The sequence below is a fragment of the Amblyraja radiata genome, chromosome 3 (assembly GCF_010909765.2).
Source record: "Amblyraja radiata isolate CabotCenter1 chromosome 3, sAmbRad1.1.pri, whole genome shotgun sequence".
NCBI lineage: Eukaryota > Metazoa > Chordata > Chondrichthyes > Rajiformes > Rajidae > Amblyraja > Amblyraja radiata.
The window spans coordinates 116,616,103-116,637,004 of record NC_045958.1 but is presented as its reverse complement, the minus strand read 5'-3'; the positions used below and the strand labels follow the sequence as shown (position 1 = coordinate 116,637,004).

The following is a 20,902-nucleotide window of genomic DNA, read 5'->3' as shown; positions in this document are numbered from 1 at the left end:
AAGGGGTCACATTTTAAGGATAAGGGGGAAATCATTTAGGACCGAGATGAGAATTTTTTTTTTCACACAGAGAGTGGTGAATCTCTGGAATTCGCTGCCACAGAAGGTAGTTGAGGCCAGTTCATTGGCTATATTTAAGAGGGAGTTAGATGTGGCCCTTGTGGCTAAAGGGATCAGGGGTATGGAGAGAAGGCAGGTACAGGATACCGAGTGGATGATCAGCCATGATCATATTGAATGGCGGTGCAGGCTCGAAGGGCTGAATGGCCTACTCCTGCACCTATTTTCTATGTTTCTATGTTTCTATCATGTCAGAATTAATGTCAGTTCTGTATGGAATCTAACTTCAAATAATTGGAAACAATTTTAATAAAATACATGCCAAACATCTACTGGTTGGTGTCATGGAGTTCAGGTTTAAAAAAAAAAGAAGTAAATTAAGAAAACCAGGCTTAATCATATAACCATATAACATATAACAATTACAGCACGGAAACAGGCCATCTCGACCCTTCTAGTCCGTGCCGAACACATATTCTCCCCTAGTCCCATCTACCTGCGCTCAGACCATAACCCTCCATTCCTTTCCCGTCCATATAACTATCCAATTTATTTTTAAATGATAAAAACGAACCTGCCTCCACCACCTTCACTGGAAGCTCATTCCACACAGCCACCACTCTCTGAGTAAAGATGTTCCACCTCATGTTACGCCTAAACTTCTGTCCCTTAATTCTCAAGTCATGTCCCCTTGTTTGAATCTTCCCTACTCTCAGTGGGAAAAGCTTATCCACGTCAACTCTGTCTATCCCTCTCATCATTTTAAAGACCTCTATCAAGTCCCCCCTTAACCTTCTGCGCTCCAAAGAATAAAGCCCTAAATTATTCAACCTTTCTCTGTAACTTAGTTGCTGAAACCCAGGCAACATTCTAGTAAATCTCCTCTGTACGCTCTCTATTTTGTTGACATCCTTCCTATAATTAGGCGACCAAAATTGTACACCATACTCCCGAATTGGCCTCACCAATGCCTTGTACAATTTTAACATTACATCCCAACTTCTATACTCAATGCTCTGATTTATAAAGGCCAGCACACCAAAAGCTTTCTTTACCACCCTATCTACATGAGATTCCACTTTCAGGGAACTGTGCACAGTTATTCCCAGATCCCTCTGTTCACCTGCATTCTTCAATTCCCTACCATTTACCATGTACGTCCTATTTTGATTTGTCCTGCCAAGATGTAGCACCTCACACTTATCAGCATTAAACTCCATCTGCCATCTTTCAGACCACTCTTCCAACTGGCATAAATCTCTCTGTAGACTTTGAAAATCTACTTCATTATCCACAACCCCACCTATCTTAGTATCATCTGCATACTTACTAATCCAATTTACCACACCATCATCCAGATCATTGATGTACATGACAAACAACAGTGGACCCAACACAGATCCCTGTGGCACCCCACTAGTCACTGGCCTCCAACCTGACAAACAACCATCCACCATTACTCTCTGGCATCTCCCATTCAGCCACTGTTGAATCCATCTTGCTACTCCACCATTAATACCCAACCATTGAACCTTCTTAACCAACCTTCCATGAGGAACCTTGTCAAAGGCCTTACTGAAGTCCATATATACAACATCCACTGCTTTACCCTCATCAATTTCCCGAGTAACCTCTTCAAAAAATTCAAGAAGATTAGTCAAACATGACCTTCCAGGCACAAATCCATGTTGACTGTTCCTAATCAGACCCTGTTTATCCAGATGCTTATATATATTATCTCTAAGTATCCTTTCCATTAATTTGCCCACCACTGACGTCAAACTAACAGGTCTATAATTGCTAGGTTTACTCTTAGACCCCTTTTTAAACAATGGAACAACATGCGCAGTACGCCAATCCTCCGGCACTATTCCCGTTTCTAATGACATTTGAAATATTTCTGTCATAGCCCCTGCTATTTCTACACTAACTTCCCTCAATGTCCTAGGGAATATCCTGTCCGGACCTGGAGACTTATCCACTTTTATATTTCTCAAAAGTGTCAGTACTTCCTCTTCTTTGAATCTCATAGTTTCCATAGCTACTCTACTTGTTTCCCTTACCTCACATAATTCAATATCCTTCTCCTTGGTGAATACCGAAGAAAAGAAATTGTTCAATATCTCCCCCATCTCTTTTGGCTCTGCAGATAGCTGTCCACTCTGACTCTCTAATGGACCAATTTTATCCCTCGTTATCCTTTTGCTATTAATATAGCTGTAGAAACCCTTTGGGTTTACTTTCACCTTACTTGCGAAAGCAACCTCATATCTTCTTTTAGCTTTTCTAATTTCTTTCTTAAGATTCTTTTGACATTCTTTATAATAATAATAATAATGGATGGGATTTATATAGCGCCTTTCTAATACAAAGGCACTTTACATCGCATTATTAATTCACTCCTCAGTCACACTCGGTGGTGGTAAGCTACTTCTGTAGCCACAGCTGCCCTGGGGCAGACTGACGGAAGCGTGGCTGCCAATCTGCGCCTACGGCCCCTCCGACCACCACCAATCACTCACACACATTCACACACAGGCAAAGGTGGGTGAAGTGTCTTGCCCAAGGACACAACGACAGTATGCACTCCAAGCGGGATTCGAACCAGCTACCTTCCGGTTGCCAGCCGAACACTTAGCCCATTGTGCCATCTGTCGTCCTCAAGCACCTCATTTACTCCATGCTGCCTATAATTATTGTAGATCTCCCTCTTTTTCCGAACCAAGTGTCCAATTTCCCTTGAAAACCATGGCTCTTTCCGATTTTTACTATTTCCTTTCAACCGAACAGGGACATAAAGATTCTGTACTCTTAAAATTTCACCTTTAAATGTCGTCCATTTCTCTTCTACATCTTTCCCATAAAACAACAAGTCCCAATTTACTCCTTTTAAATCCCTTTGCATCTCCTCAAAGTTAGCCTTTCTCCAATCAAAAATCTCAACCCTAGGTCCAGTTCTGACCCTCTCCATAATTATATTGAAACTAATGGTATTGTGATCACTGGTCCCGAACTGTTCCCCAACGCATACCTCTGCCACCTGACCCGTCTCATTTCCTAACAGGAGGTCCAGCACCGCCCCTTCTCTAGTAGGTACTTCTATGTATTGCTGCAAAAAACTATCCTGCACACATTTTACAAACTCCAACCCATCCAGCCCATTTACAGAATGTGTTTCCCAGTCTATGTGTGGAAAATTGAAATCTCCCACAATCACTACCTTGTGCTTACTACTAATATCTGCAATCTCCTTACATATTTGCTCTTCCAATTCTCGCTCCCCATTTGGCGGTCTATAATACACCCCTATAAGTGTTGCTACCCCTTTCCCATTTCTCAGTTCCACCCAAATAGCCTCCCTAGACGAGCCCTCTAATCTATCCTGCCAAAGCACTGCTGTAATATCTTCCCTGATAAGCAATGCAACACCTCCACCTCTTGCCCCTCCAATTCTATCACACCTGAAGCAACGAAATCCTGGAATATTTAGTTTCCAATCACAGCCCTCCTGCAACCATGTTTCACTGATCGCCACAACATCATACTTCCATAATAATAATTTTATAAGTGCTTCCTTGGAGCCTGGAAATAGTACAATTGGTGGGATAGATGCAAAATGCTGAAGTAACTCAGCGGGTCCTGCTGCCTCTCTGGAGAAAAGGAATAGGTGACGTTTCGGGTCGAGACCCTTGAGGGATCAGGTATCCTTAGTTGAATTGGTGGGAATTAATCAAAATCAAAAAAAAATGTAGAAGCACGTGTAGAAACATGGAACTGCAAATTCTGGTATACAAAAATATACAACGTATTGGAGTAATTTGGCGGGTCAGGCAGTATCTCTGGAGAAAATGGATAGGCGAAGTTCGGGTCGAAACCCTTCTTCAGACTGCAGTATCTCCTCAAGGTATGCCTACTCTGAAGAAGTTCTCCACAGTCTGAAGAATGTTTCCTGACCTGAAATGTTGCATATCCATGTTCACCAGTGACCCTGCCTGATCCGGTGAGTTTTCCCAGCACCTTGCGTCTTTTTAAGGCAGAAACACTGTTGACCATTTGCTGTTTTTTATTTCAGATTTCCAGCATCTACAGTTTTCATAATTTTAGTTTTGAGGGTGAGGCTGGGTTATAAAGCAGTGATTTTCTTTTACAGGACTGCAAGAAAAAAAGATGCTGGAGTTTTATTTGCCTTGAATGTTATTTTCTGCTTAATTCGGATATTTTTGTGTGAACTTGGAAAAAACCTATTCCAAGCTTGCACAAAAATAACAGATTTCAACCAGAAAATACCAGGACAACTCAAGAGAAATTCTTGCATGTCGAATCTATAATACAGTAAAAGCCCATTGAAGTCCATGTAATTTTGGTGATGTTTACACTCCATAAGGACTTCTCCAAATGTAATTAGCCCTTTCCTTCCTTCTGCCACGATCTCCTTCAGATATGAATCAAGTATCCTAATGCCCCTGTCCCACTTAGGAAACCTGAACGGAAACCTCGGGAGACTTTGCGCCCCACCCAAGGTTTCCGTGCGGTTCCCGTAGGTTTTTGTCAGTCTCTCTACCTGCTTCCACTACCTGCAACCTCCGGCAACCACCTGCAACCTCCGGGAACCGCACGGAAACCTTGGGTGGGGCGCAAAGTCTCCAGAGGTTTCCGTTCAGGTTTCCTAAGTGGGACAGGGGCATTAGGATACTTGATTCATATCTGAAGGATATGAACCCACTTATTTCCATTCGACAAACTGTTCATTAGCAATGTCATCTTAAAACACACAGAAAAAAACCAAAATAAAAAAAAACAAAAGACATGCTGATTGTAACTCATGATAGTTCAGCCACCAAATTTATGCTGGGTGCTTGATTTTATAATTTAATTATGCTGCTTGCAGCCCAGTAATGACCAAAATTCATGGGTATATAGCAGCAATTAAAGCCAGACAACTCCTCCTAAACAGGCTGTGTGCAACAGCAGAATGGTTAGTTGAATACATTTTATTGAATTGAATGGAATTAAAAACATTTTTTTAGCCAAGTATGACCTGTATACATACAAGGAATTTGCCTTGGTGCTTTGCTCGCAAGTAACAACACGATATACAGTAGACAATTAAAAATAAAACATTATAATTTAAACATGTGAATGAAATAAAATACCTGAGCAAAAGGAGGCTACAGACTTTTGGCTGTTGAGTAGAGCTACTGCTCGTGGGGAAAAAGCTGTTTTTATGTCTGGCTGTGGCGGCTTTGACAGTCAGACAGTTTGACAGTCGCCTTCCAGAGGGAAGTGCTTTAAAAAGTTTATGGCCAGGGTGAGAGGGGTCAGAGATGATCTTACCCGCTCGCTTCCTGGCAGTGTACAGTTTGTCGATGGGGGGAAGGTTGCAGCCAACAACCTTCTCGGCTGATCGAACGATGCATTGCAGCCTCCGGATGTCATACTTGGTGGCTGAGCCAAACCAGACCATGATGGAGAAGGTGAGGACAGACTCTATGATGGCAGTATAAAAATGATGGACCATCATTGCCAGTGGCAGATTGTGTTTCCTCAACTGCTGCAGGAAGTACATCCTCGGTTGGGTCTTTTTGACTGTGGAGTCAATGGTGGCCTCCATTTAAGGTCCCTGGAGATGATGGTTCCAAAGAACTTAAATGACTCCACAGATGTGACTGTGGTGTTGTTGATGGTGAGTGGGGTGAGGGGAGAGGGAGCTCTCCTAAAGTCTACAATCAATTCCACCGTCTTAAGAGCATTGAGCTCCAGGTTGTTGCGATGGCACCAGGATGCCAGCTGTGTTTAGAGTTTAGAGATACAGCTGGGAAACAGGCCCATCAGCCCACTGAGTCCATGCCGACCATCGATAATCTAATCAGACTAGTTATCCCACTACACACTAGGGGCAATTTCCAGTTGCCAAATAACCTGCAAACCCACACGTTTTGTGATGTGGGAGGAAATCGGAGCACCCAGAGGAAATCCATGCGGTCACAGGAAGAACATTGCAAATTCCACGCAGACAGCACTTGAGGTCAGAATCGAACCCATGTCTCTAGCTTTGTGACACTGTGGCTCTTACCCTGTGTCACTGTGCCGCCCATTCTATGTTAGGTGGTATCTCAGTTTCTCATCCACTCCCTGCACACCAGGGACAATTTATAGAGGTTAATTAACCTACTAAACTCTCATGTCTTTGGGATGTGGGAGGAGAACGGTGCACTTGAAGGAAACTCGTGTGATCAAAGGGAGAACCTGCAAACTCCACACAGGTCAGCAAGGAACCCAGGTCTCCGACGCCGTGAGGCAGTAGTTCTAGCAGTGGTACCACTGTGCTGACAGGCATTTCAAAAGTGAGGATGACGTGGCGTGTGAGAGTGTTTGTCGTGGTTTTATTAAGCTGCACTCGATGTTATACTGTAGGAGGTTAAGTGAAGGCGGGTTGAATTGTTTCTGCAATGGTAGAAGGGAACGTGAACTTGGAGTCGGTGGGAAGAGATGCCTGTGATGCTTAAATTACTGGGACTGAGCACCAGGGTGCATCGGAAATGTCCTCATTCTTCAGGGAACGGGGGTTCCCCTCCCCTACTATAGATGAGGCTCGCACCAGGGTCTCTTCAATACCCCGCAACAGTGCTCTCTCTCCCCATCCCCCCACTCGGAACAAGGACAGAGTCCCCCTAGTCCTCGCCTTTCACCCCACCAGCCGTCACATACAACAAATAGTCCTCCGTCATTTTTGCCACCTCCACGTGACCCCACCACTCGCCACATCTTCCCAACTCCCCCCCTGTCTGCTTTCCGCAAAGACCGCTCCCTCCGTAACTCCCTGGTCAATTCTTCCCTTCCGACCCGCACCATCCCCTCCCCGGGCACTTTCCGTTGCAACCACAAGAGATGCTACACTTGTCGCTTTACCTCCCCCCTCGACTCCATTCAAGGACCCAAGCAGTCGTTCCAGGTGCGACAGAGGTTTACCTGCATCTCCTCCAACCTCATCTATTGCATCCGCTGCTCTAGATGTCAGCTGATCTACATCGGTGCGACCAAGCGTAGGTTTGGCAATCGTTTCGCTGAACACCTCCGCATTAACCAACCTGATCTCCCGGTGGCTCAGCACTTCAACTCCCCCTCCCATTCCGAATCCGACCGTTCTGGCCTGGGCCTCGTCCATGGCCAGAGTGAGCACCACCGGAAATTGGAGGAGCAGCACCTCATATTCCGCTTGGGCAGTTTACACCCCAGCAGTATGAACATTGACCTCCAATTTCCGGTAGCCCTTGCTGTCTCCTCCCCTTCTCAGCTCTCCCTCAGCCCTCTGGCTTCTCCCCTTCCTTTCTTCTTTCCCCCCCCCCCCTCCCCCCTACATCAGTCTGAAGAAGGGTTTTGGCCCGAAACGTTGCCTATTTCCTTCGCTCCATAGATGCTGCCGCACCCGCTGAGTTTCTCCAGCACTTTTGTCTACCTTTGATTTTCCAGCATCTGCAGTTCTTTCTTGAACACCAGGATGCAGTGCTCTAAGAAGTTTCATGAACTAGCACACCTGGTCGTCAATTGAACTTCAAACGTCACATCTCACAGTTTGCATCACAAACTTCAGTTGTTCCTTAATGCACCACACCCCTCATTTGCCGAACAATAACATCTCTCAATCAAGACTCATACCAAACATTTATGTGCTCCACCACACCCTGACTAACTTTTACTGTTGCAAATCTCCCACCCACACAATTTGCATGTACATATAAATATATTTATATATATAGGGTTTCAACCATGGTAACCAAACAGTTTGCATGACAGCAAATGTTTGTCTTTCATGGAACAAGCTGGCACACAACCGGATGTTCAAGCTGATGGGTGAGAACAGGCACAATCCACGTATTCAATTGTGGAGACATTGAAGATTGCTATTGAAGATAGAAACAAAAAGCTGGAGTAATTCAGCGGGACAAGCAGCCTCTCGTGATGTTTTGAGTCAAGACCCTTCTTCAGACCCGAAACATCACCCATTCCTTCTCTCCAGAGATGCTGCCTGTCCCGCTGAGTTACTCCAGATTTTTGGTTTAAACCAGCATCTGCAGTTCCTTCCCACACACTACTGAATATGGTCTGTGCAGGGCAGAAGTCACAGAAGATGATTGCATCCTCTTGCCTTATTAGACTTCTCCACTCCCATTTTACCCTTGGCCCAAGAGCTCTTCTGATTTGGAAGATGCGGACAAAACAAGGATGCACCTCTTACCTTCAACCTCTCCCAGCTCCACAACCCCAGGTGTTGTTGTTGCTTTCAGAGAATATGGCACCATTACTAGGTCAGAGAATTGCTGGGTGATAAAGCACAATAATGGGACTTTTTTCCCTTTATGTTCTCATTGACGATTGAGTACCAATCAATGATTTATCCTTTTTCCAAGAATTTGGTCCTCTACCTTGGATGCTTTTGTGATTCAAGTGCTTGTCTGGGCTTCTCGAATGTTGTGAGAATCTCTGCCTCCACCGCCACTCCACACACTTGGCAGTTCATTTCAGATTTTAACCATTCTATGTGCGAAAAAAACTTACCGGTACTTGGATCTGCTTTTAAACCTCCCATTCCTTACGTTGAATCTATGCTCCCTGGTTTTAGGACACCTCTTTGTTACTCATAATTTTCGCAAACCTCAATCCCTACCTCACTGCAACAGAGAAAATAGTCCAGAGTTAAAACACGAGAATGCTGGAAATACTGAGCTGTGATTTTTCACATACTTGTTGAAAATAAGCGCTGCCTGATGATATAGGTGAAAACATTTGTTTTTTACACCCTAAAGGGCCTGTCCCACGAGCATGTGACTGCATGCGGCTAGCGCGACCTAACGTGGTGGCTTGAGCCGTATGGCCTCGCGGGGCCGGTCCCACTTCGATCGCCGGAGCCTTATGCAGTTGTGCGGGGCTGGTCCCGACATCGCGCGGGGCTCCGAAAAACTGACACTGTCCAAAAATTCCGCGCGACAACGGCCTGTTGGCCTGCAGCCGCATTGAGGCCGTACGCAGCGCCTCGACAGGCGTACGCCTAGCGCGTGGTGTGGCGCGATGACGTCACCGCCCGGCATGCCGTTGCATGATGATTACCGCTCGACACCGTGCGACGTCCAAATTCAGTCGGCCCTCCTCCTGCCCAGTTGATTGGTGAGTATGATGTCGGGACCAGCCCCGCACAACTCCAGATGTCTCCGCGGTTGGAAGTGGGACCGGCCCCGCGAGGCCGTACGCCTCAAGCCACCACATTTGGTCGCGCTAGACGCATGCAATCGCATGCTGGTGGGACAGGCCATTAAGGCCCAACCCCATTCTTTCCTGCCTTCTCCCCATAAACCTCTGATACCCCATTTCCTCTCAATCCCATTCTCCTGCCTTCTCCCCATAAACCTCTGATACCTTTACTGATTAAGAATCTATATCTCTGCCTTAAACATACCCATTGACTTGGCCTCCACAACCTTCTGTGGCAATGAGTTCCACAGATTCACCACCCTCTGACTAACTTGTTGGCCTGCATTACCAACTCAGTAGAGGGCCGGGCACTTTGCAGTGGACAAAGATGTGAACTTCATTGAGTAACTCTGAGGGAAAACACTGATGTTTTAGCACAGTGAAACACTCAATGAGAGGCATGGAAAAAAGATGCAATGGCCAATACTTGTGCATCAATCCAGCTCCATAAGTTAAAGACGTTCGCACGGAGCTTGAGGCCTATTCTTTCTGCTATGGGAATTGATGCTAGATTGATTGAAGAAATTCAATCTTTGCACATCCAGCTTTAATACAGTCTCCAATGACTCCGATTCACTTTAGGAAGAAACGTGCTGGAAGAAAACTCAGCAGGTCAGGCAGCATTTCTGGAGAACATAAGTAGGTAATGTATCATATCAGGACCTTTCTTCAGAATGAAGAAGGGACCTGACCGGAAACATCACCCATCCATGTTCTCCAGAGATGCTGCCTGACCCGTTCAGTTACTCCAGCACTTTGTGTCTTTTTCTGTACAGACCATCATCTGCAGTTCCTTGTATCCCATTCACTTTAGGAAGGATGCGGATGTGTTGGAGGGATGGCAAAGGAGATTCACCAGGATGTTGCCTGTTTTGAACAACATCAAGTGCAGGTTCCCTTCAAGTTGACCTGCAAATATATGGCTGTCCCTTCAATGTCACTAGGCCTAAAGACTGAAACTCCTTTTGAAAATATATTGCGGGAATACCATTAACAGAACTGGTTTAATTTCTAACTTAAATTTAATGAATGGTCTGGGCGGCGCAGTGGCGTCGTGGTAGAGTTGCTGCCTTACAGGGCTTACAGCGCCAGATACCAGTGTTCAATTCCGACTGCTGGTGCTGTCTGTAGGGAATTTCTATGTTCTCCCTGCGACTGCGTGGGTTTTCTCCGGGTACTTAGATTTTCTTAGTGATAGTCGTGTTAGTGGATCGCTAGTCGGCTCGGACTGAATGAGCTGAAGGGCCTGTTTCTGCTCTGTATCTCTAAACTAAACTAAACTTGTTTTATTTCTAACTTAAATCTAATGAATGATCTCCATTCTGAAATATTGACCTACTCTATAACCATATAACAATTACAGCATGGAAACAGGCCATCTCGGCCCTTCTAGTCCGTGCCGAACACTTACTCTCACCTAGTCCCATCTACCTGCACTCAGACCATAACCCCCCATTCCTTTCCCGTCCATATACCTATCCAATTTATTTTTAAATGATAAAATCGAACCTGCCTCCACCACTTCCACTGGAAGCTCATTCCACACAGCTACCACTCTCTGAGTAAAGAAGTTCCTCCTCATGTTACCCCTAAACTTTTGTCCCTTAATTCTTAAGTCATGTCCTCTTGTTTGAATCTTCTCTACCCTCAATGGAAAAAGCTTATCCACGTCAACTCTGTCTATCCATCTCATAATTTTAAAGACCTCTATCAAGTCCCCCCTTAACCTTCTGCGCTCCAAAGAATAAAGACCTAACTTGTTCAACCTTTGTCTGTAACTTAGGTGCTGAAACCCAGGCAACATTGTAGTAAATCTCCTCTGTACTCTCTCTATTTTGTTGACATCTTTCCTATAATTTGGCGACCAGAATTGTACACCATATTCCAGAATTGGCCTCACCAATGCCTTGTACAATTTTAATATTACATCCCAACTTCTATACTCAATGCTCTGATTTATAAAGGCCAGCACACCAAAAGCTTTCTTTACCACCCTATCGACATGAGATTCCACCTTCAGGGAACTATGCACAGTTATTCCCAGATCCCTCTGTTCAACTGCATTAATCTCTCCGGGGATGCTGCCTGATCTGTTGAGTATTTCCAGCATTGTGTTTTTATGGGTCCGAATAGGTTTGTGCCAGAGCTTCACTCCATGAGCCAATTGGATTCATTGCATATCCCCTTCTTTTGGAGGTGACTTCATTTTTCTAAGAACTGACAAAATTTTCTTCAACAATGGGTTTTAACAGATGGCAATCCATATCTTAACCAACTCTACAATAAAGAAAAGTTGAAATCTTTTGGTAATTAGCTTTTGCCACAATCATTACTGTCTCACTCACCAGTGGAAATAATCAATCACTGTTTTTCCGAATCCGGACATTGCCAAAACCATTTTGCAATCTCCGTTTCTCATGTCAGGTCTGGCCATTATAGTCACTGGCTCCAATGCACAAAGCTTCAAATAATCAATCATTATAACTGCGAGCCTCCTCCCTGGACAGTTCTATCACTACTCCAATTAAACTAAATTGTATCGTTTGTCATTGCTTCACCTGTTCTAGAAACGCCTTAAAACCAAATGTCACAAGATGCTTAATGAAGCTGCATAGTCCTATATTATCGACTTATTTTTTTTTGTTTTCAATGGCTCTAGGCACAAAACCAAGAATTAAGTACCCTTTTAATGGCAACCCCCATTATTTACTGAACAGAAGCATTATTCCTAAGGCTCAAAATGATATTGATATCATAGAAGCCATTGCAGCTTACTATATTTCACATCTGTTTAAAAAGGACCAATATGGTTTGAAATATTTTCTTGCGGTTTAAATTGCTCCATGTAGTCAGAGTAATTCCAGGGAAGCCAGGATTGCTTGTTTTTTTCTTCTTTCCTAGCCTGTTGTGAAACTCTAGACATTGTGCGCTGTTTGTTCCACATGCAAGAAAAAAAAACCTTCTCTTGCAGTTGAATATATCTAAAGAGCTGAAAAAAACATTAAGCAACCCGATTAATCTGAGTGAGTTGCAATGATTAGCAATGAGGGGCTTTCAGGTTACTTAGAAAATAGGTGCATGTGGAGGCCCTTCGGCCCTTCGAGCCAGCACAGCCATTCATTGTGATCATGGCTGATCAACCACAATCAGTAACCCGTGCCAGCCCCTTGATTCCGCTAGCCCCTTGAGCACTATCTAACTCTCTTTTAAATTCATCCAGTGAATTGGCGTCCACTGCCTTCTGTGGCAGAGAATTCCACAAATTCACAACTCTCTGGGTGAAAACGTTTTTTTCGCATCTCAGTTTTAAATGGCCTCCCCTTTATTGTTAGACTGTGGTCCCCTGGTTCTGGACTCGCCCAACATTGGGAAAATTTTTCCTGCATCCAGCTTGTCCAGTCCTTTTATAATTGTAAATGTTTCTATAAGAATCCCTCTCATCCTTCTAAATTCCAGTGAATACAGTGAATACAAGCACAGTCTTTCCAATCTTTCCATATATGACAGTCCCGCCATCCCGGGGATTAACCTCGTGAACCTACGCTGCGCTGCCTCAATAGCAAGGATGTCCTTCCTCAAATGAGGAGACCAAAACTGCACACAATACTCCAGATGTGGTCTCACCAGTGCCCTCTGCAACTCTTTACTTCTGTACTCAAATCCTCTCGTTATGAAGGCCAACATGCCATTAGCTTTCTTCACTGCCTGCTGTACCTGCATGTTTACTTTCAATTACGTAGGGACATGTCTGCCTTTAATTCTATCTGTAACATTTACTGAATTTTGGGGTGAATTTTGGAAATAACTGTAGCTCAGATTCAGATTCAGATTCAATCTTTATTGTCATTGTGCAGTGTACAGTACAGAGACAACGAAATGCAGTTAGCATCTCACCCAGAAGAGCGAACATAGAATAATGAGCAATAAATATATATACGTACATACAGTAGTAGTAGTGCAATTTTTCTGGGGGAAGGAGTGTCTGGGGGGGGGGGGGGGGGGGGGGGGGGGTGGGGGGGGGTGACTGGCAATCACCAAGGTGCAGAGTTAAGTAATGTAACAGCCGCAGGGAAGAAGCTGTTCCTGGACCTGCTGGTCCGGCAATGGAGAGACCTGTAGCGCCTCCCGGATGGTAGGAGGGTAAACAGTCTGTGGCTGGGGTGAGAGCAGTCCTTGACGATGCTGTGCGCCCTTCGCAGACAACGCTTGCTTTGGACAGACTCAATGGAGGGGAGTGAGGAACCGGTGATGCGTTGGGAAGTTTTCACCCCCCTCTGCAGTGCTATCCGGTCAGAGACAGAGCAGTTGCCATACCATACTGTGATACAGTTGGTAAGGATGCTCTCGATGGTGCAGCGGTAGAAGTTCACCAGAATCTGAGGAGACAGATGGACCTTCTTTAGTCTCCTCAGGAAGAAGAGACGCTGGTGAGCCTTCTTGACCAGAGTTGAGGTATTGTCTAAAATTACATAACATTGTGGTATTGACGATGAAGAGAGGTCATCGGAGATGTTGACCCCCAGGAACCTGAAGCTGGAGACACGTTCCTCCTCCGTCCCGTTAATATGGATGGGGGTGTGCGTGCCGCCCCTAGACCTTCTAAAGTCTACAATGAGCTCCTTGGTCTTCTTGGAGTTAAGGGCCAGGTTGTTGTCAGCGCGCCATGCTGCTAGGAGCTGGACCTCCTCCCTATAGGCCGACTCATCATTGTTGCTGATGAGGCCAATCGCCGTTGTATCATCTGCATATTTGATGATGGTGTTAGTACCATGTACAGGTGTGCAGTCGTAGGTGAAGAGGGAGTAGAGGAGGGGGCTCAGCACACAGCCCTGTGGAACGCCAGTGTTCAGGGTGAGGGTTGAAGAGGTGTGGTTGTCTGACCTAACAGACTGGGGTCTGTTAGTTAGAATGTCCAGTATCCAGTTGCAGAGGGAGGGATCGATGCCCAGGTCGCTGAGTTTGGTGATCAGTTTAGAGGGTATAATGGTGTTGAATGCTGAGCTGTAATCGACGAACAGCATTCTTACGGAGGTGTCTCTGTTGTCGAGGTGGGAGAGGGCGGAGTGAAGTGCCGTTGAGATGGCATCATCCATGCTCCTGTTCTTGCGGTAGGCGAACTGATAGGGGTCCAGTGTGGGAGGTAGGCAGCCTTTGAGGTGTGCCAGGACCAGCCTCTCGAAGCACTTGGTGATGATGGGAGTAAGTGCAACTGGGCGGAAGTCGCTGAGGTTTGCCACAGTGGAGTGTTTTGGCACCGGCACGATGGAGGTGGTTTTAAGGCACGTGGGGACAACAGCTTGGGCAAGTGACAGGTTGAAGATGTCAGTCCAGACGTCTGTCAGCTGCGCAACACAGGCCCTGAGGACGCGCCCAGCAGCCTTACGTGCATTAATCCTGCTCAGTGCCACGTACACGTCGTAGGGGGTGAGTGTGAGGGGCTGGTGATCAGCAGGGAGCACAGTCTTGATGGCCATCTCTAGACTGTCAAAGCAGCCATAAAGGTGGTTAAGCTCCTCAAGGAAGGAGGCGTCGCTGGATGTGGGGGTGGTGTTGGTGTTTACAACATTTACATTTATATATAGCATTTACAACACAAGTATGTCAATTAGTTGATGCCATAATGAGAGAAGAACAGAAAAGCTGTAATTTTTACACCACTGACGATAACAAGCAGGCAGGAGACAGAAGAACAGTAAATGCATCATTTCAAACAGCAAAAACACTTCACAACATTTAACAAGTAGCACCTGTTAATTTCTATTAACAGGTGTTATTTGTTAAATATTATGAAGTGTTTATGCAGTATTAATTCCCCTTGACTGCAAATCTTCCAAGTTTGTTCATCCTAGTCTGGAGCTAATTGTTAATTACCATAGGAACGTTCAAAGTGCCCAAATTAGTTCCAGGAAACAAGGTGTCAGTCAGGTTTCCTGCCTTAGTCGTGGGGCCAAAGTGTTATTGTTCGTTGGATGCTTATTTTCTAAATGGCTTCCTGTTTTTTAAGCCATTGTTTTGAGTATTTTTTTGGTTTATTTGGATTCATTAATTGCAAAGCATAGATGCAGATCTAAGACATGGGTCACGCAAAAGTGGTATGAATTTAGTGAGGCATAAGGCAGTCTCCAAATAATAATGACGCAAAAGTCAATAAATGTGGTACTAGCTGATTATATAATTTAAAAAAAATAACTTTTAAAAAATGTTGCTGTTCATGAAAGTATTTGCAGTTTTCAGTTTGCTCTATAGTTTAAAAAATGCACATCAACGGATTACTGTCAGATTTAAAGTTGCAGTGATTTTCCATTGCCACTTATTTTCATTTTGTACCATCTGTTAGCTGGCTTAACAAAGCATGGCTCAGCAGATTCGGCGCTGCACTTCTAAAACACCAAATACAGTTCACAGTTAGGTTGCAGTATTTTTTACATAAAACATAGCATGGTACAGCATAGGAACAGGCCCGTTGGCCCACAGTGTCTGTGCCGAACATGATGCCAAGACCAACCCTTATCTGACTGTACATCATCCACAACCCTCCATTCTCTGCATATCCATGCGTCCATCCAAAAGTCTCTTTTAAATGCCACTATTGTAAAAATGTCTCTTCCACCACCCTACCCTGGCAACATGTTCCAGCCACTACCCCCTTACTCCTTGATTCTGAGAAAACCCACGTGGTCACAGGGAGAACCTGCGAACTCCGTACAGACAGCACCCGCAGTCGAACTCTGGTCTGTGGCGCTGTGAGGCAGCAACTCTACCGCTGCGCCACCAATGAGTGCTACCTTGCCGTTGGCTTGAGGTGTCATGTGGACCACTGACATCGCTGTAGAGGTGAATTCCCTCAGCCTCCTATGATGGTCCCTAAGATGGATGGAGAAACCCTCAGGCTGTATAGCGGAGTCAGGTGAGTCAGGGCCGACTATGTTTCAGTGAAAAAAAAATACAACTGTCCCTGGTCTCTCTTTGAAACTGTGGCCTTGCTCTAAGCTCTTCAAGCTTGTGCAGGAGTCATTGAACAACAGCTGGCAGTGTTCTGGAGAAGGGGTGAGGGTGGGATCCGCATCGTTCCAGCCGCACGCAAGATAACTGCTCTGTTTTCTGCATAACAGGCAACCTCTGTGGTTTGCAACTCCTGAGAAACTCTTGGCATGTCTAATACATCCTTGCACAGTTTTTTTGCAGCCTTTACAAGTTAGAAAACATTGGGCCAATTACTCAATTCTGACTGTGAATGCTAAGGTCAGTGCAGAGGCAATGACTCATATTGGCCACCTTCACATCCAGAGGAATAATATTTTTTGTTGCAGTAAAATCTGTTTTTGTGGTACAACATTGATGTTCACAAGATACACTTCTGGAATTCCAATTCATCCATCTCTTGCTAGCTTCCTGTTGTATCATAACCACATGGACTTTGTCAATCACGTTGGCTTTCTGTTTGGCAATGTTCATCCAAGTGTTGAGCAAACTTACCAGAATACAGGAGCCCCAACAAATATGACCTTAATCAAAAGATGTCCTTCAGAAGTGGAACTGTGTACTGTGGAAACTGGACAAATAATATCATAACTGGACACAAACTGCTGGAGTAACTCAGCGGGTTAGGCAGCATCTTTGGAGAAAAGGAAATGGTGACGTTTTGGGTTTGAGTCCGATGAAGGGTCTCAACCCGAAACGTCACCCATTCCTTTTGTCCAGAGATTCTGCCTGACCAGCTGTTACTCCAGCATTTTGTGTCTTTCTTCGGTGTAAACCAGCATCTGCAGTTCCTTCGCACAAATAACATTGTGATCTGGAGACCTGTCGGCCAGAGACAGCCGGCAGAGTAAATGTTCAATTTGGCACCTCTCTAATCATAAAGAAAGGGCTCGACTCGAAACGTCACCCATTCCTTCTCTCCAGAGATGTTGCCTGTCCCGCTGAGTAACTCCAGCATTTTGTGTCTATCGATGATGAAGACAATACTGCTTCACAGAATTCACAAATAGGGGGTCCAGCCAAGCTGTCCTCCGATCACATGGCATATTTGCTAAACCACAACCTGTCAGACTAGCATGGCTTGCGTTATGTGGGATATAAATTGCACATGTGCACATTCCCTTTTGCATTCCTCATTCCCCAAATAAACATCCGAGATAAGTTTGATACTTCTTGCATGTTACTCCAAGCGAAATAACTGCAGAATTGAAGAAATGTGCAAGTCCTTGCAATCAGTACAAATGTAATGAGTTTTGTGCATGAATTCATGTATGCCCATGGAGGAATGTTTTGATGCTCTTCGATTGGTGTTTTGCAGGGGCAACTGTCCGTGTTGGCAGAGTTTGAAGAAACCTGTCTCTTACCAGAAAATGTGGAGTTGTACTTTATTTATGAGGGGTCACGTCAGATGCATGTCACTATGGCACAGATACTGGATGCTAGGACACTGAAGTCAGTTATTCCAGGTAAGAGCACAAAGTAAATTGGAGAATTTATTTATGGAGAGATACAACACCGTAAATAAACCTGTGATCCACCAAGTCCATCAAACACCCATTTAGAATCATACAGTCATAGAGTGATACAGTGTGGAAACTTGCCCACACTGGCCAACATGTCCCAGCTACACTAGTCCCACTTGCCTGCGCTTGGTCCATATCCCTCCAAACCTGTAATATCCATGTACCTGCCTAACTGTTTCTTAAATGATGAGTTAGTCCCAGCCTCAACTACCTCCTCTGACAGTTTGTTCCATACACCCTCCACCCTTTGTGTGAAAAAGTTACCCCTCGGATTCCTGTTAAAACTTTTCCCCCTCACCTTGAACTTATATTCTCTGGTCTTCGATTCCCCTACTCTGGGCAAGAGACTCTGTGCATCTACCCGATCTATTCCTCTTATGATTTTGAACACCTCTATGAGATCACCCCTCATCCTCCTGCACTCCATGGAATACACTATAGTATACACTCTCCATAGTACACACTAATCCTTTCCTAAACCCCATTTTCCCTCCAGATTAGGGTTAGGTATATTATTGTCATGTGTCTGAGGTAGGGTTAGGAAAAGCTTTGTTTTGCATGCTATCTAATCAAAGCAGATAATACTGAACATAAATACTATTAAGTAAACTCAAGTTTAATAGGTAGAGCAAAGGGAAAGAGTACAGAATATAGTTCTCAGCATTGTAGCACATCAGCTCCATAGACAATGTCCAAGTCAAGTCAAGTTTATTTGTCACATACACATACAAGATGTACAGTGAAATGAAAGTGGCAATGCCTGTGGGATTGTGCAAAACAACAGAACAGCAGAACAGAGCCAGTATTTACATTTTTTTTTAAATGTCCAAAATGAGGTAGTGGTGAATTGGACAGTAGCCTTGTTTATGGAAGAACCGTTTAGAAGCCTGATGACAGAGAAAAAGAAGCTGCTCCTGAGTTTGGTGGTGCATGCATTCTGGCTTCTGTGTCAACTGTCTGACGGGATGGGCTCATTTACTGTGGCCAATTAACCTACCAACCTGCACATTTTTGAGATATAACCATATAACAATTACAGCACTGAAACAGGCCATCTCGGCCCTGCTAGTCCGTGCCGAACACTTACTCTCACCTAGTCCCATCTACCTGCACTCAGACCATAACCCTCCATTCCATTCCCGTCCATATACCTATCCAATTTATTATTAAATGATAAAAACGAACCTGCCTTCACCACTTCCACTGGAAGCTCATTCCACACAGCTACCACTCTCTGAGTAAAGAAGTTCCCCCTCATGTTGCCCCTAAACTTTTGTCCCTTAATTCTCAAATCATGTCCTCTTGTTTGAATCTTCCCTACTCTCAATGGAAAAAGCTTATCCACGTCAACTCTGTCTATCTCTCTCATAATTTTAAAGACCTCTATCAAGTCCCCCCTTAACCTTCTGTGCTCCAAAGAATAAAAACCTAACTTGTTCAACCTTTCTCTGTAACTTAGGTGCTGAAACGCAGGCAACATTCTAGTAAAATTCCTCTGTACTCTCTCTATTTTGTTGACATCTTTCATATAATTTGGCGACCAGAATTGTGCACCATATTCCAGAATTGGCCTCACCAATGCCTTGTACAATTTTAACATTACATCCCAACTTCTATACTCAATGCTCTGATTTATAAAGGCCAGCACACCAAAAGCTTTCTTTACCACCCTATCTACATGTGATTCCACCCTCAGGGAACTATGCACAGTTATTCCTAGATCCCTCTGTTCAACTGCATTCCTCAATTTGCTACCATTTACCATGTACGTCCTATTTTGATTTGTCCTGCCAAGATGTGGCACCTCACACTTATCAGCATTAAACTCCATCTGCCATCTTTCAGCCCACTCTTACAAATGGCCTAAATCTCTCTGTAGACTTTGAAAATCTACTTCATTATCCACAACACCACCTATCTTAGTATCATCTGCATACTTACTAATCCAATTTACCACACCATCATCCAGATCATTGATGTATATGACAAACAACAGAGATGTGGGAGAAAACCCATTAGGCAACAGTGAGAGCATTCAGACTCCATAAAGATGGGATCGGAGGCTATGATTGTTTAGTTTAGTTTAGTTTAGAGATACAGCGTGGAAACAGGCCATTTGGCCCACCAAGCCTCTGTCGACCAGCAATCCCTGTACACTAGTTCAAGCCTACACACCAGGGACAATTTTCAGAAGCCGATTAACCAACAAACATGTACGACTTGTGTGGGAGGAAGCCGGAGCACCCGGAGAAAACCCATGTGGTCACAGGGAGAACGTACAAACTCCGTACAGACAGCACCTGCAGTCAGGATTGAACCAGGGTCTCTGGTGCTGTAAGGTAGCAACTCTACTGCTGCGCCACCGTGCCAATCCGGAATGAATCTGAGTCATTGAAGATGTGAGATTGAGGTCCTGTTAGCTGCACAACCGAGCCACCCATACATTAGTTATCTAATGTATATTTAAATAGTGTTCACATAATCTCACTTTAAAAATAACTTGTAAATAGGTAGTTAGATTCTGTTCCCTTGCGAGACAAAGCAATAGACAATAGGTGCAGGAATAGGCCATTCAGCCCTTCGAGCCAGCACCGCTATTTAATGTGATCATGGCTGATCATCCCCAACCAATTTTCTATCCATGTCAGAACTCTACCTCCAATACCATGTGCCCTAATTTTGCCCACTGATCTCCTATGTGGGACCTTATCAAATGCTCTCTAAAAGTCCAGGTACACTACATCCACTGGCTCTCCCTTGTTCATTTTCCTAGTTACTCAAAAAAGTTCCAGAAAATTAGTCAAGCATAATTTCCCCTTTGTAAATCCATGCTAACTCGGACCGATCCTGTTACTGCTATATAAATTTGCCGCCATTTCATCTTTTATAATTGACTTCCCCACCACCGATGTCAGGCTAACTGGTCTATAATTCCCTGTTTTCTCTCTCCCACCTTTCTTAAAAAATTTGATAACAATAGCTACCCTCCAATCCACAGGAACTGATCCTGAGTCTATAGAACATTGGAAAATTATCACCAATGCATCCACGATTTCTAGAGCCACTTCCTTAAGTACCCTGGGATGCAGACA

General features: G+C 44.5%; 1 protein-coding gene across 1 annotated transcript in view; it reads left to right on the top strand.

Annotated features, from left to right (window-relative positions):
• The window catches only part of LOC116971601 (rho guanine nucleotide exchange factor 28-like), a 144,314-nt gene that overhangs the window by 56,046 nt on the left and 67,366 nt on the right, over nt 1-20,902 (top strand). The window contains exon 3 of the mRNA XM_033018835.1: nt 17,606-17,753. Coding sequence (XP_032874726.1) covers nt 17,606-17,753 — 148 coding nt within the window. The remainder of the gene's footprint in view (nt 1-17,605; nt 17,754-20,902) is intronic.